We start from the raw sequence: 23,231 nt of genomic DNA, 5'->3' as shown, positions 1-23,231 counted from the left end.
AATGATTTATCAAGACAATACTTGTATAATGTAAAAATAACTTGCAGTTTATTTTAAATGGTCATTTTCTTTGTGCATTGTTTCATTTCCAAATTAAGGATTTTACCGTACTCCACCATGTGAGGGTCGTCCTAGCCCCATTATTCTGCCCGCTTATTCATGCCCATGACTATCTGTAACCCGTTTGTATGAGTGATGTACCCTCACTGTTTACTGGCTGTACCTTGAACTCACCCACTGTATACCCCACATTGGGGACATGACAGACTGTATATGGTATATGCTGCCTAACACCAAACGTTAATATCCCCCTACAACCTGTATGTTACCCCCAATGACACAATAACTGACGCTTCAAACACTTTGTATCGTTTATTTTTTAAATATTCTCTAATAAATATTAACTAATCCCTATGCCCTAGCTCTAGCTGCATGTTTTCTGTTATTTAATGGTGGAAAAAGAGGTTACTCATATTGGGCTAAATCAGGGGTCTCAAACTTCCAACTTGCAGGCCACCTGCGGCCCGCGAACCTCCCCAATGTGGCCTGCTGGGCTCCAGCAGTTTTGACTGCTGCTATGCATTGAGCTGAAGTTTTCAGAGAATTATGTGACTCCAAGATCGCTTTCTTGAGAGGTTAACAGCTAATTCAGAACACATCATTTTATATGTGTAGTTGGGATTATTTTTTTCCAGTGTGCCTCACTTTGCATTTCTCAACATTGAATTTAATCGGCCAGTTTGTACGCCCCCGTCTGACATCCTGAGAGCGATGGGCTACGAGGTGCAGATGGATGCCCTGATTGTCGGAGCCCTGCGCACCTGGGACCCCTGCAATGAGCGTGTGCTGCGGACCTGCGGGATCGGTCGCACTATGCACGGCTCATGCAGCCCCTCATGATCTCAGACACCATCCAATGGTCCAGGGACATCTACATCAAACACATCACCGGCCACCGACAGTACCAGGAGGTGTGAGCCAGAGCCACATCGTTCTTTGACTATGAGAAAGGGACCAAGAGGCTTTGTCTGTTGGATCACATGAACTGGAACCATAAACTCCCTGAACATTAAATCTCACCAAATGAGGGTCAATCCATCCTCATAATTATATCCACTCATTATACTCCACACCCGAACATAGCCATTATATGAACAACATACCCTCATATCTCAATGTCTGTACTTTGACCCATCAACCTTTTACCCCCAATCGGGGATATTGCAGATTATGTATTCCTTAGGCCACCTGATCTTAAACCAAACTTTGCACCCCTCGATAATCTGTATGTTATTCCCTGATAACCAGAAACTTCTATGCTCAAACTCTGTACTGGTCACTTTTTTTAAACATCATTTTAATAAAAATTTTAAACTTAAAATCTCAAAGCTGTCCTAGTGCCTCAATTAGCTGGAGAGCAATTGACCTCATGCTCAGGTTTGAAGAGTCCTGACAGGAGGAGAGGATTTTATGGGGATTTTTAAGAGATTTTGTCTCCCTTTCCTCCACACTTTGAATAACACTTGTCTTCTTGCACTGTAAACTCTTCGGGGCAGGGAATTTTTCTACCTCTTTGTCGAGCCCCAGAGCAGTGGGGCCCTGATCGGAGCTTCTCGGTGCAGCCTTATCAAAAATATTAAAATAATAGTCATTCATAATTTGCTGCCCCAATAACTGCAGCCCTTAGTCTGAGAACCCTGGGGCTAGACTGGACAACCATTACATGGGCGAGCACTTACGTGAGGAGCCCTAGTCAGGCACGTGAGCGCTCAATAACCGAGTAACTGTTGCAGAATCAGCCCCAAGAGACCATTTCCCGGAGTCTCAAAGCACGTTGCTGTGCACAAGCCGCCGCTCTCTGCTACCCCGGGCGGGCTGCACTGACCGCAGGGGGCGGGATCCCCCGCAGGCTCCGGGCAATGGCCGGTCCGGCCCCGCCGGCTCAGTGGCCCTTGCACTGGCCCTTTCCCGCGGGCAAATGGGAGCGACCAGCACCCGAGCCCGACTGCACCGCCCGAGGCGCAGAGCCCGGCACCCGCAGGCCCCCGGCCGGAGGCGTCTCCCGCGCGGCCCCGGGTAACCAGTGCGCGGGGCTGCGCCCGGGGCAGCTGCTGGGATCCCGGGAGCCGCCGCCCCGCCCGGAGCCGCGTCCCAGGGGCTGCAGCCGCAGCTCAGAGGCCGGGCTCCTCCCGCGCTCTCCGACCGCCCCGGCCATGCTAATTTCCATCCCCAGAATGCATTGCGCACCCGCAGCCGCCTCCCGTGGCCACGGGCTGGGTTTGCTCCCGGAGAGCCCGGTTCCGAGGCGCGAACGCGCGGGGTGATCGGGCCGGTGCGCTGGGCTGTGAACACGCGGGGTTCAGGCCCCGGTTAGTGCAGTCACCGTGAGATGGTGATGCGTTGCTCTTGCCCTGGCAGCACTTGTGCGGAGCATGGGGTATACTCTGGTTTCTCTTCAGATCGTATAAATCTTTCGCCTTTTACTAAAGATTTCCGTGGAGAGGAACATTTATGAGTTTCTACCCAATTTTTTGAGGCTTTACTTCGGTGAAGCTACCTAATGGTGTTAAAAAAATAGAGAAAAAAACGTTCGTTGTGTGTGCTGAAAGTGTTTGTTTATTTTAATGTTTTTTCTTTACTATTTATTGGGGGGTATTTTAAGACTTTTTATGTGTGTGCGCAAATTATGGGTGGTTTTTTTTAGAAGTTTTAGTTTGTACTGTGTAAATACATTTAGGATTTAATATTTGAGGTTTTTTTCTAAACTGGGTGTATTTCGTGCCCCATGTTGCTGTTAGGTTGAACATGTTTGTTTAGTATTAATGATTTATCAAGACAATACTTGTATAATGTAAAAATAACTTGCAGTTTATTTTAAATGGTCATTTTGTGCATTGTTTCATTTCCAAATTAAGGATTTAGGATATTAACTAATCCAGGGGTCTCAAACTCAAATGACCCCGAGGGCCGCATGAGGACTAGTGCATTGGCCCGAGGCCTGCATCACTGACACGCCCCCTTGCTGCCCCTGGCCCCACCCCCAATCCACCCCTTCCATGAGGCCCCGCCCCTGCCCTGTCTCTTCTCCACCTCCTCCCCTAAGCACGCGGCTCCCCGCTCCTCCCCCCTCCCTCCTGGAAAGTGCTAAGCGCCACCAACAGCTGTTTGGTGGCTTGGCGGCGGGGCACTTAGGCGGCGGGTCCCGGAACAGAAGGGGCCCCCCACCGCCGAAGACCGGGCTGCGCTTCGGCGGCGGCGGGTCCCTCTTTTCCCCACCCCGGCCGGTCCTGCTTCCCACCCCGGCCCCGGCCGGTCCCGCTTCCCTCCCCCACCCCCCGGCCCGGCCCGGCCCCGGCGGGTCTCGCTTCCCTTCCCCACCCCCGGCCCGGCCCGGCGGGTCTCGCTTCCCTTCCCCCCCCCCCCGGCCCGGCCCGGCCCGGGCGGGTCTCGCTTCCCTCCCCCACCCCCCGGCCCGGCCCGGCCCCGGCGGGTCTTGCTTCCCTTCCCCCCCCCCACGGCCCGGCCCCGGCCCCGGCGGCTCCCGCTTCCCACCCAGGCCCCGGCGGCTCCCGCTCCCCCCCGCCCCCCCTTACCCGAGCACGTCTCCGGCGAGGCCTGAGCTCCGTCCCGCTCAGAGCCGCGTGGTGAGGGGGCGGGGCTGTGAGCTCCACGCCGAGCGCAGCGCTCAGCCCAGAGCTCCCAGCCCCGCCCCCTCCCCACGCGGCTCGGAGCGGGGCGGGGCTCAGGCGCTCGGACGGAGACGCGCTCGGGTAAGGGGGGGGGAAAGCGGGAGCCGCCGGGGCCGGTTCAGGCGCTCGGACGGAGACGCGCTTGGGTAAGGGAGGGGGAGGGGGAGGGGGGAAGCGGGAGCCGCCGGGGCCGGCTCAGGCGCTCGGACAGAGCTCCAGGAGAGGAGCGGAGGCGGGAGCCTCCGCTTTTCTCTTGGGGGCCCGGGGCAAATTGCCCCCTTTGCCCCCCCCTCTGGGCGGCCCTGGGGAGCTCCGCGGGCCCATGCGGCCCGCGGGCCGCATGTTTGAGACCCCTGAACTAATCCCTATGCCCTAGGCACAGAATTTAGCTCTAGTTGCATGTTTTCTGTTATTTAATGGGGGGAAAAGAGGTTACTCATATTGGGCTAAATCAGGGGTCTCAAACTCCCAGCTTGCAGGCCACCTGCGGCCCACGAACCTCCCCAACGTGGCCTGCTGAGCTCCAGCAGTTTTGGGGCTGGGTCTCTCCCTTGGCTCCACGTGCTGCCCCCGGGGAACTCCCCTTCTGCCTATGCGGTTTACAATGGCCCAGGGCCCGGGCAGCACAGCTGAGCAGGGTCTGCCTGCTCGCTCCAAGTGTCTGTCGGCCCCTCGCTGTGGCCCCGGGGTGGGGCGGAGCTGTGCCTCCGTGCGCTTGTGTCCCCAGCGCCCCAGCCCACCCCACCTTGGAACCCCAGGTAAGCGCTCCCCCCCCCACCTGCTCCCGGAGACTGCACCATCCCCCCACATATCCCCTCTTGCCCCCAAACTCCTTTCCAAAGCCTGCACCTCCTTCCCACACACACCCTCCCGCCCCAAACTCCCTCCCAGAGCCTGCACCCCTCCCCCCTCGAGCCTGCACCCCCTCCTCCTGCACCCCCACCTCTGCCCCAGCCAAGAGCCTGAACACAGCACCCAAACTCCCTCCCAGAGCCTGCACCCCAGACCCCCTCCCCCACCCAAACTCCCTCCCAGAACCCAACCTCTCACCCCTTCTGCACCCAAACTCCCTCCCAGAGCCTGCACCCCAATCCCCTACCCCAGACCCCCTCCCCCACCCAAACTCCCTCCCAGAACCCAACCTCTCACCCCTTGTGCACCCAAACTCCCTCCCAGAGCCTGCACCCCAATCCCCTACCCCAGACCTCCTCCCCAACCCAAACTCCCTCCCAGAACCTTAGGTAGTTGGGGAGCAGAGTTTTGGGGGAAGGAGTTTTGGGGGGGCGGGTTCTGGGGAGCATGAGTGACATTTTTGTCCCGCTGGGAGGATTTGAGGACTAGCACTGGCCCTAAGGTAAATTGGGTTTGAGACTCCTGGACTAAATGATGTTATGCAGAAATCACAATTAATTCGGAGATATTGCAGATTATGTATTCCTTATGCCACTTGATCTTAAACCAAATTTTGCACCCCTCAATAATCTGTATGTTATTCCCTGATAACCAGAAACTTCTATGCTTAACTCTATGCCATTCACTTTTTTTAAACATCATTTTAATAAAAAATTTAAACTTAAAATCGCAAAGCTGTCCTAGTGCCTCAATTAGCTGGAGATCAATTGACCTCATGCTCAGGTTTGAGGCGTCTTGAGAGGAGAGAATTTTATGGGGATCTTTAAGAGATTTTCGTATCCCTTTCCCCACACTTTGTATAACACTTGTTTTCTTTCACTGTAAGTGTGTTGGTGCCACTAGGCCTGAGTAAACCAAAGTTGTGACTTTGGGCCTGAAGTGAACCAAAGTTCTTACATGCTGTGAACTTTAACCAGCCTAAGATGCTAACAGACTGCAAGCAAAATGTGTAACTGTCAGCAATCTCAGCTTGCAAATGTAGGAGTTTAAAACAGCAAAAGCGGCAGGGAGGAGGGGGAGAAAAATCTGTATGCGTTTGTTCTGTCAAGGCCAGAGATAAGCTTGTGGATGAGAACCTTTTCTAACACGCTGAAATGTAATGCCTAATGTAGCTGCTGCTGGGAAGGGAGGGGTGAGGGGGAAAACCGAACAAAAGGCTTACACAAACAAGGGGGGTATAAATGCTGGGATCCCGCCTGCGCGCGGGTGTGCAGGATTTGAGAATGCTTTTCTCCCTGGCACCTTTCTTTGGGCTCAAATAAACCTGGTTTTGCTTCTCCACCCTGGTGTGATAATTAGTGCGACGCACACCGGGCAACGAACCCTGCTGTTGCTCCGCCTCGGGCTCTTTGAGCTGGCAACAAGTGCTTCAGGGCAGGGAACTTTTCTACATCTTTGTCGAGCCCCGGAGCAGTGGGGCCCTGATCCTGATCGGAGCTTCTCGGTGCAGCCATATTAAAAATATTAAATAATAGTCGTTAATAATTTGCTGCCCCAATAACTGCAGTCCTTAGTCTGAGAACCCTGGGGCTAGACTGGGCAACCCTTACCTGGGCGAGCACTTACGTGAGGAGCCCGAGTCAGGAATGTGAGTGCTCATAACCCGAGTAACTATTGCAGAATCAGCCCCAAGAGACCATTTCCCGGAGTCTCAGAGCACGTGGCTGTGCACAAGCCGCCGCTCTCTGCTGCCCCGGGCGGGCTGCACTGACCGCAGGGGGCGGGATCCCCTGCAGGCTCCGGGCAGTGGCCGGTCCGGCCCCGCCGGCTCAGTGGCCCTTGCACCGGCCCTTTCCCGCGGGCAAATGGGAGCGACCAGTGCCCCGAGCCCGACTGCACCGCCCGAGGCGCAGAGCCCGGCACCCGCAGGCTCCCGGCCGGAGGCGTCTCCCGCGCGGCCCCGGGTAACCAGTGCGCGGGGCTGCGCCCGGGGCAGCTGCTGGGATCCCGGGAGCCGCCGCCCCGCCCGGAGCCGCGTCCCAGGGGCTGCAGCCGCAGCTCAGAGGCCGGGCTCCTCCCGCGCTCTCCGACCGCCCCGGCCATGCTAATTTCCATCCCCAGAATGCATTGCGCACCCGCAGCCGCCTCCCGTGGCCACGGGCTGGGTTTGCTCCCGGAGAGCCCGGTTCCGAGGCGCGAACGCGCGGGGTGATCGGGCCGGTGCGCTGGGCTGTAAACACGCGGGGTTCAGACCCCGGTAAGTGCAGTCACCGTGAGATGGTGATGCGTTGCTCTTGCCCTGGCAGCACTTGTGCGGAGCGTGGGGTATACTCTGGTTTCTCTTCAGATCGTATAAATCTTTCGCCTTTTACTAAAGATTTCCGTGGAGAGGAACATTTATGAGTTTCTACCCAATTTTTTGAGGCTTCACTTCGGTGAAGCTACCTAATGGTGTTAAAAAATAGAAAAAAAATCGTTTGTTTTGTATGCTTGAAGGGTTATTCTTACTTTTGTAAAGGCTTTTTTGATAGTTTGTGAGGGAGGGTTGTTTAAAAGATAAATGTGATTTGTTTTGTGTGATAGATTTGTACTATGTAAAGTATGTTTGGAGTTTAAAATATTCACGAGGTTCTAAGCTGAGAGTATTTTGTGATTCCTGTTTATATTAAGTTGAACATATTTGCTTACAGTAACTTCTCGCTCAAATGCGACTTTAAGGGAAATCATGGTAAGTGAATCCTATTCTCCCATAAGAATTAATGTAAATGGGAAAGAAGGTTAGGTTCTAGAGAAATTGTTTTCACCAGACAAAAGTCTCTCTCTCTCTAGCTTTTAAACAAACAATTTAAGACTACACAGTGATGATGCTTTTGAAGCTTGGCTGAGGTGGTGAAGTCAGAGGGTAGAAGAGGGAGGGAGGGATATTTCCCTGGCAATACCTTGCTGCTAAATGATGAACTAGCACTCTGCTGAGCCCTCAAGGGTTAACCCGTTGTTAATGTAGCCTCACTCTACAAGACAGCACAAATGGAGAGAGGGGAGACAGCATGGCAGACAGGGACAGAGAAATACACCCTGTGTGAGAGAGGGATGCACATTGTTCCTTTAGGGACACTGACCCCACTCTAAGTACGTTGCCTTTTTAAGTAGATCAGCAAGTTGAGACAGCAGCTGCTGCCAGTAAGCTCCCTCCGTCCTGAGCCCTGTCATATTCCCCCCTGCTCTATGGAGATGGGGTAAGCTGGGTGCAGGATCAGGGGGAAGAGGGACACCCTGACATTAGTCCCCCTCTTCCCACCTCTGCACAGCAAGCAGGAGACTTCCAGGAGCAGCTCCAAGGCAGAGGGCAGGAGCAGCACATGGCAGTGGGGGGTGGGACAGCTGAACTGCTTGGCAATTGATAGCCTGCTGGGCGGCCCACCCTGCCTTATCTAGTTCTTATCTGAACCCAGTTATACTTTTGGCCATCAGAACAAACCATGGCAATGAGTTCCACTGGTCAGTTTAATCAGGTGAGGGCCCCTCTCCATCTGTTTTGTTTCTTTGTTTTTTTGTATTATGGGAAAAGGTAAATAATATTTCTCTATTCACTTTTTCTACACCCTTCAGCATGTTATAGACTTCTATCAGATCTCTCTTTAGTTGCCGCTTCTCTAAACTGAACAGCACTAATGTTTTTAGTCTCTCCTCATATGGAAGCTATTTCCATGCTTTTCATCATCATGTAAAAGCAGCAGAGTCCTTTGGCACCTTATAGACTAAGCTTTATAGCATGAGCTTTTGTGCTCCAATACATCTGTTAGTCTTTAAGTTGCTACAGGACTCTTTGTGGCTTTTACAGATCCAGACTAACACAGCTACCCCTCTGATACTTTTCATCATCATGGTTCCCCTGCTGTGAATGTTTTCCAGTTCCCTTATATCCTTTTTCAGATGGGGCCACCAGAACTGGACTCAGTATTCAAGGTGTGGGTGCACCAAGGATTATAAAGTGGCATTATGATATTTTCTCTTATTTTTCTATCCCTTTCCTGATAGTTACTAATATTCTGTTAGCCTCTTTGACTGCTGCTATGCATTGAGCTGAAGTTTTCAGAGAATTATCCATGGTGACTCCAAGATCTCTTTCTTAAGTGATTAACAGCTAATTTACAACACATAATTTCATACATGTAGTTGGGATTATTTTTTCCAATGTGCATCACTTTGCATTTCTCAACACTGAATTTCATCATCCAGTTTGTGACATCCCCTGCAATGCTTTGCAGTCAACGGTGGACGGTACTGTCTTAAATAATTTTATATTATCTGCAAACTTTTCCTCTTCACTGTTCACTCCCATTTCCAGATCATTTATTAATTACTTCTCCAAAGTAACACATGCAAGGAGTCATCTAACTCCCTCTGCAGCTCTGAGAAGACATTTATCCTTCCCATTTGCTGCATAGCCATATCACCACCAGTGACCCATCTCCACAGCTTGGGAAACAGGATTGCCAAACTGAAAGACAGGAAGACCAGTTAGGAGATGTCATCACCGACAGGACTACAGACTAAGAAATAGGGGATAATGCTTTGGCCAGAAGATCCATGAGGGGCAATAGCCTTAGAGCTGAGAGGAGCCACATGACTGCATAGCCCAAAGGGGAGCTCTGTTCACACCAGGGAAGATTAAACAAATGTTATAAAGCACTTTGCACTATTGCGCTGTTCAACAAAGTACTTCAAATTTGATATAGTGGGAAAGGGCCCTTCTGCCTTCTCCCCTCACCCCTGACACCTGTTTTCCCCACAGTGCACACATTCAGCATCCACACTAGGGGATGTTACATTCACCCCACAAGGAAAGACTTACTACAAAGCAATTATAGCTCAAACAAAATAACTTGTTATAATGTTTATTATATATGCTTAATTATAAATTGTTAGCAAAACCTATAATTAAAATGAAGTTTTTCATGTACCGCACACAAGTTGCAAACCTTTGATTGTGTGGTCTCCTTTGATAAGGGTAAAACTGCCTTACTAAGGAGATTTGAGAAGTCTTATAAATGCAACAGGCATGGCTAACAGAGATGAGCCCAAAGCAAACTCCCCAACTCCAGCTATCGCTGCACTCCAGGGTACTTCAGACCTGAACTGTGTAAATCAGATCCATTGCTATTGGTACCAATACTCTTACTCATCAAATGAGAGTCACTGTGAGGAGATAAATGTTGTTTTGCTTTTGACATAATAGATATATCTCATTTCTAATATGTGATTAAGGAGGTTGTTGTAGGCAGCTATGAATGATCAGTCACTGTTGTCTATTATATATTTCTAGGTTGCCAGTTCTGGCAGATGATCGCACCATTCTTGTTATGATTCACTTCTGGAGTGATAAAGGTAGTAGCCTAACTCCCCCAGGCCAGCAGATGTGGAATGGTTTTTATCTAAAAACAGTTTCCTTAAAAATGCATGTTTTTCTATCAACTTGCTCTTGGTGTAGGTCAGTGTAGGGGAATAGTGTTTTGGCTTTAGAGAAGGGCAGGATGCGGTGGATTTTTCTGACGTAGCATTTTTTTAAATGTCGGTTGCTTTATTTGAGAGTAATCAAACATGGACAGCCCCTGGGCCTTACCTTAAGGTAGGCTTGAGGAAGAGGCATAGCTGAGTAAAGAAGAGTTTCACCATTTTTAGGAGGCTGAACACACTAGATCATGTCAGTATAAAGGAAAAGGAAAAGAAGATTAAAGACCCTGTGTGTCAGATGTGGGAAACACACCCCTGTTCTAAAAGAAGAAGGAGCTGGATATTTGTACTCAGTTATCCAGCACAACTCACAAGAAGCCATGTCCTTACCGTCCATACCCATGCTGCTGATTCACTTGTAATTGCTGGGTCTTAACTATTATAAAGGTATGAAGCCATGTATTTAATTACAACTGACAAGGCAAGTATTTGGTTCTCTGTCAGAGCTTGGGACTTCTTTAGGTTTGTTTCTTACTTAACATCTAAGAAAACAAGATCAGATCAAAGTCCTCCCAGGGAGGTCTTATACCACCTAAACATGTGCCTTGGTTTGTGGAGAACATGGCATTGGAAAAGTTGTTTGAAAGTGTGGTAAACAAATGTACAAGGAAAATTAACAAGCTCAGAGCAACATGATACCATCCTCATAGGGGATATCAATGAAAGTAGTATGTAGGCTTCAGAATTGAGCCAGCAGAAACACACTGACAGTTTGGTGGTTTTGTTTCTTAGGTTTCTCTAACAAATTCCCCTCTTTCCAGAATACAAAATAACCACTACAAGCTCCTGGAGCTTAGTTTTCAATTGAAAAGTAAGAATTCCTAAATTGCTAACTTGACTTTAAAGTAAAATCAAAGCCAAAAGTGTCCCGGTGTTACATATGACCAATAGCCTCCCTCCTCTCAAACCCAATAACTAAAGTCCAATGCGCTGCAATGTTATTTTATTCTCCCCAATTGGCCAAAGATTCCATAACTTATGGTTTTCTTCCCTTCTTGCGCAAGGACTGGCCTTCTCCTGAAAATGCAATGAACCGGCTGCCAGAGTCATCCTGAATGTAGGAGGGAGAAGAGACATTTGTTTAGGTTCAGCTTTTGTTATTACTGAACAAAGACCTGCTTCAGACAACATTCCATCATAAAAGCACTACTGCACTGGCTATTGACATTTCACATCCATAGTTTACACAGAAAACAGTTTCCTTCCCCAAAAGTTGCTAGTGTTTCAGTGACCTTTCGTAGATTTAGTTAAAAATCCCTTTGCATCACTTCCATTTTATATTTTCCTCCTTCAGGCTTATACAAGGCACACCTTTTTATGTCAGCTAATAAGAACATCAGAGCTTTCTGTCCTGTAGATAATATTCAATATCATTGAGTGGTTTTAAAATGTAAGTTCTCCATGAACAATCACAGGCTGTGAATTGGCAAAGCCAGGGAGCCTAAACAATGGATCTGATCATGCTCAGCAAGAAGCTCTTAATTTTTACTGCCAGTAAACCCCCCACACTGTTATTCACCATTTCAGAGATAAAAGAGATTAAGATCCATCACACTAAAACATACAGACTTTGAGTGGCAAACCTGGGTGACTGCACAATAGTTACTGTGCTACAAACGGGCCCAAATAACTCCCACTGCTTTGAACAGGAGTTACTCACACCCTATGGTGGAAGAGAAGGGCCCAACAGTTAATAGTCCCCACTGTTGAAGATTTATCATGAGATAAGGGATCACATGCTAAATGGAAGCCACATATCAAGGACCACAATATTCCCTAAAAAAGCCTTCCATGAAGGGAACTTTGCTCATGTAATTAAAAAATTATTTAAATTAGGTTTCAGTGATTTATAATACTTATCATTAGCATATTTTTTCTTAATTGTTCTGACCTAAGATGGGTCTGCAGCATCAGAGTCAACAAGCGTAGTATTCGAGCAGGTTTGCTGGAGCTGGGGCCCACTAGCAATGCAGACCCCTTCAACAACTATTACTTTCACTGTATTAAGTTCTCTACAAATATGGCTAGGTACAGAGGTCTACTCACCTCTTCAACTTTCTTGACTAGTGGTCGTGAATTTCTGATGAATGTGATCCTACCAATTCTGAAGTCATAATTGGGTATTCCTCTGGGAAAGGAAGATTGAGCTATTAAGGTACTGAATAAACCTTTAGAGTCTTGTCATGGGAATAAATGTGACAAGCAATAGCAAGGACTATTCTCTACGGTGTTTTTTGTTTTGTTTTTCTTGAGTCTCACCCTAACCATTCCTTTTGAAGAGCTGTCATTAGGATTATTTTGCTAGCACATCAGACTCAGACCATAGATTTATTTACTAGAGCTGAGCAAATGTTGTAAAGAAATATCTGTGACGATTTATTTTAGGTAAGTTGTCTGCAGCCATGTGCATGCATCATGTCTGCACTTTCCAAGAGGGATCAGATTTTACTGGTACAAGCATATGTGGAAAACGAAGGTCGAAGCTGGATGCACACATCTTCATAGGACCATTACTATAGTGAGTATTAATTCAGAAGCAGGGTGGATGAAAACTGACTTTTTAAAATTTCAATTGGAAATTTTTTATTTAAAATAAATACGATTTAAAAATAAATCTATTTAAATTTTTTTTTGAAATTGATAACGGAATAAGGCCTAAATTCACTATAATCGACTAAAATAATTTAAATTAAATATAAAAAATAATATTAAGTAGCACGTTTGTTGCCAAGTTTTAAAGAAAATCAAACGATTGAATTGGTGGAAATCACTGGCTAAGCATCTGGAACCAGAGTTTGTTGAAGTGCTAAACCAGCTTTTGACAGCAGTGGCCTCTTCTGCAGTTGCAGAGAGAATATTTTCTTAAGTTCAGTTTATTCAACTAATTCAATCACATCAGTTCATCCAAAATTGAGAGACCAATTGGGAGTTGAAAAGCAAGAAAACTTGTTTTCCTGTTCCAATCTATGAATAAAACTAGGTGTGAGAGAGTAAGATCTACTAGTTCTAAAATTTTGAAGGAAATATGACCGGAAAGAATCACATCAATTCCTTACCTACACACAATACTTCCTTTGTTTAATAAATGTATTAGTTTTAAATGTAAAATATGTTTCGATAAGCCTTTTGATAAACTTTTTTCTTATATATCCATCACTTTTAAGGTAGTTTTTTAATACAAAAAAAAATTAAAATGCTGCTGTTGTGCTTTTTTAATTGAGTTTGAACTTCCATGCAGCTAGAACTTGATACAAATCACAAGGGGAAAAAAAATCATCTAGTAAATAAGAAATGCATCTTTCCCAGTTTTCTAAAATACTAAAAAAATTTAAAAAAAAAAACCTCGTAAAGATGAAGAATGTGAATAAACGTAAATTAAGCTATAGCCTCCTGGTTAGCAAGAAGAACCAAATTTAGTGTAAAGGCTATATATAATTGCAAATCAACATGTTTTAATGGTTATCATTCTATGAGAATCAACTTTTCTTTAGAAAAATAACTAAAAGTACAGATGCAAAACACAATTAAAACTGAGGATTTAAATCAAGGTTTCCTGCTTGCTCATTTAAATCCTGATTAAAATTGGTGATTTACATTGCTTTGAATTAAATCAATCTGCCCTGTTTAGAAACGCTTGTGCAGTTATCCTGTCAGGAAACAAAACAAGTTTTGTAAAAGTATTTATACCGATAGTTGATGGGATTTATACTCAAGTGCCTAAATGCCTTCTGAAAATGAAATATGGGCTCCTAATCAGTTAGGCGTTCGTTGCAATGCTGAGAGCAGCAACATCTAAATACCTTTACAGATCTGAGTCCATGTGATTTATCTGACCACTCTCAAAGCAACATATATTACATATTTGGCAATCAAATACATTTAGGGAAATCAGGATATCACGGATATTATAGAAGCAGACAAATACATCAAGAATGATTCATTCTGCTCAGACATTGACCTTCCACCTGTAGAATCCTGAAGGAAATGGGCTAACCTTCGAATGTCTCCTGGTTTAATTGGCGAGGGACTAGGGTCAACACCTTTCTTCTTGCCATCTAGCCTGTTCCCAGAACCAGAGAATGCCTACAGGTACAAAGCAGAAAGTCATTTCTACACATGTTCTGCCTTACTGTTGAAGAAGTGCACTGCAAGCATGTGTTTTTGTTTTTTAAAAAGGCCTGATCAAAGATTGGTGCTTATCTAGTGGACTAGAGTTAGTATTCTGCACTGCCATGCAAGAGTTTAGAATGGTATTTCAGTTCCCATCACTTGGCTCCTCAGGCACAGTAGAGAGCACCCACCGTCACCTCTCCAGCCAATCAAAAAGCATTGACTGCTTATAGAATCGTAGGACTGGAAGGGACCTTCTAGTTCAATCCCCTGCACTTAAGTCAGGACTAAGTATTATCTAGACCATTCCCGACAGGTGTTTGTCTAACCTGCTCTTAAAAATCTCCAATGATGGAGGTTCCACAATCTCCCTAGGCAATTTATTCTAGTGCTTAACCACCCCGGATAGTTAGGAAGTTTTTCCTAATGTCCAACCTAAACTGCCCTTCCTTGACTGAAAGGACAGTGACTACAGTACAGAGTCTAGACAACTGGACTGGGACAGAGACTGAAGGCCAGGGGCAGTGATTTTTCATAGGGCTGGGATTTGTGCCCTAGCTTAGAACACTGGAAATTTGCCCACATTATTAATCGCATGCAATTTGCACGAGTACCTCTGTAAAAGTATATATGGGGGTCTGTTCTACAATGTGCACAGATCCCTGCACACTACTGGATGGAATGTCAGACTGGCTTAAAAATGTTTGTGGCTGAATCTCAGAACGGCTAAACACATGAATACTACAAAAGCATGATTGTTTCACAGGTCAGTCCATCATTTTATGATATTTACAAGGGAAGAAACTTTTACTTTAAATTTTAGTAATTGACATGCAAGCCTCTTGGACAGTAGTGCCAATGCTAAGCAAGTCTCCAGGGACGCCTAGTTTGTGCTCCCAATAACATTTTATCAAACAATTTACTTCCCTCAGGTACTGTTAGATACTTAAGTGTTACTTCCATTACTCACAAGCCATCGGAGTCTTGAGTGGTAATATTTACTATGGATTCAGAACACAAGTTACTGCTGTTTTTAACATCAGAAACTCCTGAGAAAATGCCTTGCAGTGAGAACGTATTACACAGAATCTTACAGATTTCGTTTGGGACGTGCAACAATGTGATTAGTGCCCTGTGATTTATTTATTTTTTAAATAAATTTTTAAGATTTTTTTTTAATAGTTTTGTATTATTTCATTTAATTCACGCTGGAGGGGGAGATGGCACGTTTGCCCCCGGAGGGGTTGGGAGGTCCTGAGCTGGGGCAGGGGGTTGCAGACAGTGGGAAGGGGGGGTTGCAGAGGGAGCCCACCCTGCACTCACCCTGCAGCAGTGGCTCCCGTCCCGCAGGGCTGGGCCCAGCTGCCCGCTCTGGGGACGACATGATGACAGAAGAGTGAACGGGCCAAACGTGAGCAGTGCTGCAACCCCATGCACCAGGTCACATCAGCACTCACTCAAATCATGATAGAAGGGTGGCTGGGCCAAATCTGAATGGTGCTGTGATCTCTTGCACCAGATTGCAATGCCCGGCGCAGGGAGCCAGATCCTGTCCTGTGGGATAGGAGCCACAGGCACAGCAGCTCCAGGATGAGTTTTTCATTTTGTATGTTTTTCATTTTATTTTGTGTTATTTCATATTTGTGAAAATCACAGGGCTCTAGTGTTGGTCCTAGGGTGCATGTGCATATCTCAGTGTTCCAAGGCCAGGCTGTCATGGGATTACATGTTGTAAGCAGCATCTGCTACAAATAGAGGCAGCCTAGCTTCAGGAAAGGAGGACCTAAGCCCAGGAAAGAGGCCTGTCACACCTGGAAGTTCTGAGAAGGAAACACCTACAGCAAGCAGGAGCTGGCTGGGGTAAGTCTCATCTGGGAAAGGCTAGGAAGCCCTGAGATGAGGGCTAAGACAAACCTCTGTGAGGTGGTGACACTGGGTCTTTGTTTCTAAGTAAAAGAGAAGCCCTGAGCAAAGGAACTGGTTTGTGCAGTTGTGGGGAATATGTTTTCACCTTCCCAGCTGATAGATTTGCCCACAAGCTTTGAGTGTTCAACACTACCAGATCAAAAGAAGATACTTACACGAAATCCTAGGTCACTCACATAGCCACTGTGGTCTGCTTCAACATCCTAGTAAGCAGAGGAGAAACAAGCTGTTTCATTACATTCATTCTGTGTTATGCAAAATTAACATGAATGGTTTCATGGATTTCCTACAGAATCAGAGGGGTAGCCGTGTTAGTCTGGATCTGTAAAAGCAGCAGAGTGTCCTGTGGCACCTTATAGACTAACAGATGTAACGTCTGTTAGTCTATAAGGTGCCATAGGACTCTTTGATGTTCCTACAGAATGGAACTTTTACAGGTATTTTATAAAGTTCACTGAACATGAATTTTTTTGACAAAGTTTTTGTCCTGGAAATAGGTTGTTCTACATGAACAATCTCCATAGGGTGCGGTAATGTAGGCAAGAGCATCTTGGAAATAAAATTTATGGCTGAACTGTCTGATCTCAAGACCTTTTCAGAAAGAGGCTTCCATTAGTGAGCTTTGCTCCATAACAGCCACAGTAAGACGAGAAGGCAACTAGAGAGAATACACTGTAGAGAAGAAGAAGGAACTTAACTTACTGTGCTCTCCTCATGTTGTGTGTGTCTTTCTGGTTCTTTGTATCCCAAAGGTGCATCAAAATCCACCTGTTTTTATAGCAAGAACAGTTTGTTTGTTTGTTTTTTTAAACAGATCCACATTTTTTTTTTAAATTATCATCATCATATACCATCCCTAAAATCTCTACAAACTCTACCATTCTATTTTGAACTAGAGGGAACGGATCTTTTAAAAAAAGCTCAGTTAGCAAAAGTGTTACAATTGGAATGTGGGAGACTCATCTCTGAAGGGTGCTTCTCCAGCACATGGTTGTAACATGCTGGCAGGGCAGCATGGAACATCACACTGCAGCTGTTCTAACTTTTCAGTCTCCAGGCTGTCAAATGGGCCAGCATCTTTCATAAGTACATAAAACAAAGTGCCCAAGAGAACAATTAGCAAGTAAGGATCTACAGGAATTCTAGGCACTTCAGAAACCTCCGGGCATATGATAGGGTTGCCAACCCTCCAGGACTGGCCTGGAATCACCAGATTCCTGGTAACTTTTGAAAGCAATCCAAGAGATTTTAATAGGATATTTTAAGAACATGACATTACCTCACATTGGGGGGAAAAAATCTCCCAGAATAGCTTCAGTCAGAGTTGGCAACCCTAGTATATGACCTGTGGCCTTCATCTTGCAACTCACTTATGGTTACAGGATCTGTATTATTGAATGCTCACCTTTCCCACAGCATAGATAATGCTGCATTACAGAAATGTCATGGTCAGATGCCCCTTCTCAAAAGAATAATTTAAGTGAAAATAAAGATCCTGCCACAAAGACTTCAACTTACATTCATATCACACTCGATGATGGACACAGCTTTATCAGGCTTGGTCTCCATTACCCGAAGCTCGTAGATCTGAAACAGGAGCATGTATAATATAAAGCCGTTCCTCTTAGTATGCAAATTAATGATTAAAGAAACTTGGGCAAAATTCTCCCACCAGAGAGCATTAGTTTCAATTAACAGTAGCTCTTCAGATCAGGGGCTGTGTTTACCTCTGTGATTTGTACAGCATGTAGCACAACAAGGCTTTCAATCAGATCAGGGCCTCTGGGTGCCACCATCATGACTATATTTCAAAATGGAAGACTTCTTCCACATTAGAGATTTTCATTGCCCCTCAATAGAGCTGGAGGGATTTATTTGGTCAGAGCCCAGTTATCTGGTTCTGAATCTCCTGACTTCCAGTTTCCAAAGAACAGCTCCAAGTTGGGGTGAGGTAGGAGATATGTACGGTCTTGTACTAATTTATGATAAAATGGTCCTTTATAGTTTGACTGCTGCTAAGAATCCCTTTTGCTCCTAATAATCTTTTGTCTGAAATGGTTTATGATTTACCCATAAATTATCCAAGCTGAGCCGAAACCTGGCAAATAAGTACTTTTACATTTTCAAATTTTGCTTCTGGGCAAAGTTGTTCAGTAATCAAAGGGGTCAGAGCTCAGAATTTAATATTAAGACCAGCACCAAGGCTACTGAACTGATTGCATTATTCATTCTCAGAATTCATTAAAGACCTCTTAAAAAAAAATGTAGGTGAAGCTACTACAGAATTTTGCATTTGTAGCTCCTGAAAATCTGGGTCCTACTTGCCATGGGGTACACAAGGCCCTGGGTAAGGTCCCACCTATGAACCTGCCTCCCTGAGATGGCCGAAGTCCCTCTGTGGCTGTTTTCAGAACTCTTACATCTTTCCTGTCTGGGTCTATTTGCTCCTGACATTTAGCTCCCACCATGTCCATTTATGCATATGTGCAGAAATATGGGTGGACCAGGGTGGTGGTTTAAGCTGAACACATGGTGTGTCCCGTGTTCAGCTACTACTGACACTCAAATGGGAGTATCTGTAAATTGTGTGATTCTATAAATGTCTTTTTAGGGTTCCGTGCGAAACATATGCAAAGTTGGGATTTATGTTTCCTGGGATTGCACACAGGTTTAGTTAGACAGTGTTATTTACATTAGATACCGTACCTTCTCATTGTAGTTGATGGCAATAACATCCCCGGTGGTAAGACAAGCAAAGTTTCTCAAAGCATTTTCTAATCTTTGAATTATGTTAAGAAGAACTGTATGGTTGTTCTCAGTGTAATATTCATCAACAAGTTCATATTTTCTGGTTCCAGGTCTATCTTACATGTGACTTAAAATGTAAGTACCACGGACAGTTTAACAAGCATTAAGCATTCAACATCCCTTATAAAGTTCTCTAGATAGTAAAAAAATAAAATAAAATAAAATAGTCTACAGTTAGGCTCCTGAAGCAGTGGCCTGATTTTTTAGATGTGCCAAGTACCTAGAAGCTCTCATTAAGTCATCTTAAGGAAAAATCCTTTATTCCCTACCTTAGACTTTTATTCTTTGGTGCAAAGATTATTTGCCTGAGCAAGGACTACAGGATTTGGCCTCATTTCAGTAGGCCTTTATTTAGAAGAATGCTACACTTCCTGTAAGGAATTCACATCTCTCCTCACTTGCTCTGGCTCCTACCAGATTCCATTCTCTTACCTTTTAGTTTTCAGAGGTGGCACTTGTAACAATAAGCCAGTATTGGAAGTATATGAACAGTGCTTGAAAAGCCGCCCCACCCTTTCCTCCCCTGTTTAGGGTAAGCTAGTGCCAAAGCCCCTTCTGTTGCTTCCTCTGGGATGAAGTGAAAGGATACACAGCTTTGGGATTGGTGATGTCAAGGAAATCTGGACTTTGTGGTTGGAATTTTGAGTAAGTAGCCACTTGAAGGTTAACACTCTCTACTTGCACCAGGCCTCCTTCCTCCAGAAGCAAGTTCTGCATCATCTGCAAAGAAACATTGGTGACAAAGACAGAACACTATACCAGTATCTATGCAACAGAAACAGGTAACTTTTAGATGGAACGTCCCTTGAGAATATGTAAATATATTGGGCCATATTCTGTCCTGAATTCTGTGGGTTTGCACTGGGTATAATTACAGGAAAAACTTGGTCCTTTATTATGTCTCAGTAACAACATAGTACATGCAGCAACTTACTTTGATTAACTTAGAGGAGAGCTTTAGCTGTGACTGAAACACTAAAAAGTGCTGACTGTGCAACTGAAATGCAATTTCAGCAAATATTCTACTTTAATATTAACCAACACCACACTAATCCTAGACTTTAAATTCTGTCAGTTTGGTGTAAGGCCACTTACCCAGTGTGGAAGGTAACAAATGCCTTCATCAGCCACAAATTCTAGCACACCACAATGCGTCATTCGATCTGAATTTTTATTAGTCAGCTTAAATAACATAGGGTACGTAATGTTAAGTCGACCTGGCAGAAGGGGAAAAAGATACAATTTGTTATAAACTCATGGCACATTTATAAAAGTTGCAGAGACTAAACATTAGCAGGAAACTGAGCCAATATCCTGGCAAACACACCAAATTATTTGCAACCATCAAAAAAATAAAGGCTGGTCATTTCATTAATGTAAGTGTTGATACTTACATTAATGTAAGTGTCAAGCAGCTGCTAGAAAGCTCAGACTGTCAGCCTAGCACCTGAACTATGCATAGATAAGGGAAAATTAAACCCTTTGACAAACAAAATATGTTAAAAGAACAAACAACATACAATTTTTACCCTCAATATCGATTTTCCTGGTATATCTTGATTTAAACCACATCTTAATGGATACATAAAGCACTTTTTGATGTTTGCCTACACATATATACAGCACAATATTTCTAGTGTTCTTACAGTAGAATAAACATTACTTACTGAGTTGATCCAAGGCAGATGGTGGCATAATTACTGCAGAAATTAATCAGAAAGTTACAGTAAGATTAGGAACATCATGGCTACGGAAAGCAAATGCAGTGTACAGTTTTATCATTCCTTCTTGGCAGACAGCATTTTACCCTGGTTCCGACTTTGTGAGCTACAAAATCTATTGGAATCAATCAATGTAGACAAACAATATCTGGTAGTTTTAATTCAAAATGTAGATTCTGAGTGGGGCAAATGCGATAAGTTAGAAAGTTTTACAAAACCTAATACACTAACAAAAATGTTTCCCAAAAGTCATTTTATTTGGTTATAGTTAAACAACCAAAGTGCTGACAACTCAAACACAGCATTGGACTAACATATGGGAGCCTGAAAGTGGAGCGGACAAATCTATTCTCCTTATTCAAGCTGAGTGAAGCCTAAAGAGGAAGAAAAAACATATATGGCGAGGACAGCAGATTTTTAAATCTTATTTGCTTAAATGGCTTATTTTATTAGTGACAGGTAAAGCCATTTGTTTTTAAAAATAATGGGCCTTCTAATTTACTTGTAGATAAATCAGGAACTCCAACATCAATTAAACAATATTAAAGTGAGAAGAGTATTTATTTAATCTGAGAGTGCCCCTTTAACTCAAGTCACAAAGCCATCAATATGTTTGTGGCCTTATACTGTTTCTGCAACCACCTGCCATAAACAATACTACTGAACATTCACATATAGCATTCAACAGTGTATTATTCAAAATAAAACATGCACATACTCTTCCCGCCTTTCTCCACATCTGACCTGTCATTAGGTCCTGCAAGCATGGACACTGAGAAGCAACGATACTGGGTTGAGAAGCGGTTCTGGAAAACCCGGGGGATTGGATGATCAAACATATTAAAAGAAAACTGGGGGAGGAAAAATGACAGTGTGTTAGCAAACATCGATCCACTTTACTAAAACACCTGCAGACTAAGATTTTCAGGAGGTTGTTCTCCAATGCAATCATTGTAATCAATGCTGTGTGCTTATTTTTCCTAATATAAATATGGTTTAGGCATATATATGTATCAATGAAACACATAAAATAAGAAAGTGAAAATTCATCTGTAATTTACCACCACAATCAATTTTGACTGATTCTACAAACTGTAGAACGGACATGGACTTCAATATGAAATAAGCATACACATCCTAAAAAACACTTATTTGCGCAGTGCTGCAGCGAGTGTACAGTACAGATTATTAATTTAAATACAAGGAATACAAGTGATTGTCATTTCTTTAACTCTTCAGCACAGGACAAGAGATATTCAACACAGGAGTGGCAGAAGGATATTTCTGTACCCTTGCACTTTTATTTTAATGATTAAAGAGATGACAGTGCACATAGCCTATGGATAAACACAGACTGAAGTCTTCATCATCGCTGAGAGAGAATCATTCCTAGGTATCCAATGGTGTAGCATCCTCACTTGTAAACCAAAGGCTGGGGAGAATGCTGAGTCAGCACCTCCCAGGAAATGCCCAGGATCACACAGGATAAGGGATGGGGGAGCCTCAGATTGTAAACTCTTTAAGATTATGCCATATATTACTACTCATACCTCACACTGTAACCATCTGTGAGTGAGTGGGGAACTAAATTGGGGGGGGGGGGCTTTATTAAACCATTCTCTGCTCTTTGAGAGTAGGATGACCAGGCAGCAAGTGTGAAAAATCGGGACAGAGTGTGGGGGTAATAGGAGCCTATATAAGAAAAAGCCCCAAATACTGGGACTGTCCCTATAAAATCGGGACATCGGGTCACCCTACTTGGAAGCAAAGGTTTTGCTGGGGGGGGGGGGTTTCCAGAGAGGGCTTTAAAAATCTCTCCTCTCTCAGCTGGCTCCCTCTGAGAGGAAGGGCTGGGGGGGATGGAGAGGGACGTTACATATGTCCCAGACAGACACCCTGAAGGGCCCCCCATTGCCCTAGAGCCAGGGGGACAAACCCCGACCTCTCGCAGAGCAGTGGGGTGTTTGGTGCCTCCCTGCCTGTGTAAACAATCCAGCCAGGGTGACTCTGCAGCTTTCCCCGGCTCTCCCCCAGCTCTAAGACACCCACACGGGGGCCCCGTCAGGCACTTACCATCCTGACGGCTGTTGCTCCTGCCCCTTTCTCAGAGATCTCAGCAAGGGACACCAGAGAAGCCCCTTTAGACGGCTCGGAGAACGATCAATACAGCGGCTGCTTCCCTTCCCCCACAGGAAACCGTCTGTCTGAGGGAAATGGTAGGCAGGGAGGGGGAAACCCTTAGCCCAGCCCCTCTATCTCAGGGTGACTTTTAATTTCTACAGGCGTGGTGCTAGTTTCACAGCGGTGAATGCGGTCAGCAACAACGAGCACTTTCATCGCTAGCAAAGGAGCGAAAAATGTTTGGGGGTTTTGGCCCACTGTCCCGACAAAACTACATTTCCCAGAATGCAACGTGTTGAGACTCGCACCCACCGAGGAAGTAAATAAACTTCCGCTGCGGCCATTTTGGGAAAGGGCGGAAGGCGGAACTTCACAGGCGTCAACATAGTTTTTTCTTACCGATTCACTCCCGAAACAGTTATATTTTTATAGCCAATGGCTTGTTTATACCTTATATGGGGGGGCTGGTGGGGCTGATTTTGCCCATATC

The 23,231-nt window shown here is 45.1% G+C and overlaps 1 protein-coding gene and 2 non-coding genes across 4 annotated transcripts; 2 read left to right on the top strand and 1 right to left on the bottom strand.

Moving 5' to 3' along the window:
- The first annotated feature begins 2,439 nt into the window (after window positions 1-2,439).
- Window positions 2,440-2,555, top strand: LOC123351313. The gene has a single exon (XR_006574001.1). It is a non-coding gene; the product is annotated as a U5 spliceosomal RNA (small nuclear RNA).
- A 4,313-nt stretch (window positions 2,556-6,868) lies between these two features.
- On the top strand, window positions 6,869-6,984 carry LOC123351310. Its single transcript, XR_006573998.1, has one exon. It is a non-coding gene; the product is annotated as a U5 spliceosomal RNA (small nuclear RNA).
- A 2,439-nt stretch (window positions 6,985-9,423) lies between these two features.
- Window positions 9,424-23,042, bottom strand: UFD1 (ubiquitin recognition factor in ER associated degradation 1). Of its 2 annotated transcripts, none has more exons than XM_044990358.1 (12): window positions 22,694-23,042; window positions 21,339-21,471; window positions 20,567-20,599; window positions 19,995-20,116; window positions 19,489-19,619; window positions 18,798-18,870; window positions 17,610-17,678; window positions 16,794-16,859; window positions 16,247-16,294; window positions 14,050-14,138; window positions 12,102-12,183; window positions 9,424-11,106 (listed from the first exon to the last, which is right to left on the bottom strand). In XM_044990358.1, exons 1-12 carry the CDS (start codon window positions 22,694-22,696, stop codon window positions 11,032-11,034), a joined length of 924 nt encoding a protein of 307 aa, XP_044846293.1. In that variant the 5' UTR covers window positions 22,697-23,042; the 3' UTR covers window positions 9,424-11,031. The 2 variants fall into 2 exon arrangements, with proteins under 2 accessions (XP_044846293.1, XP_044846294.1); XM_044990359.1 differs by having other exon boundaries at window positions 21,365-21,471.
- Between the last annotated feature and the right edge of the window lie 189 nt (window positions 23,043-23,231).

Source organism: Mauremys mutica, chromosome 16 (genome assembly GCF_020497125.1).
Source record: "Mauremys mutica isolate MM-2020 ecotype Southern chromosome 16, ASM2049712v1, whole genome shotgun sequence".
NCBI classification, from domain to species: domain Eukaryota; kingdom Metazoa; phylum Chordata; order Testudines; family Geoemydidae; genus Mauremys; species Mauremys mutica.
The sequence above is the reverse complement of the archived record's forward strand: the minus strand, read 5'-3'. Positions and strand labels throughout refer to the sequence as shown.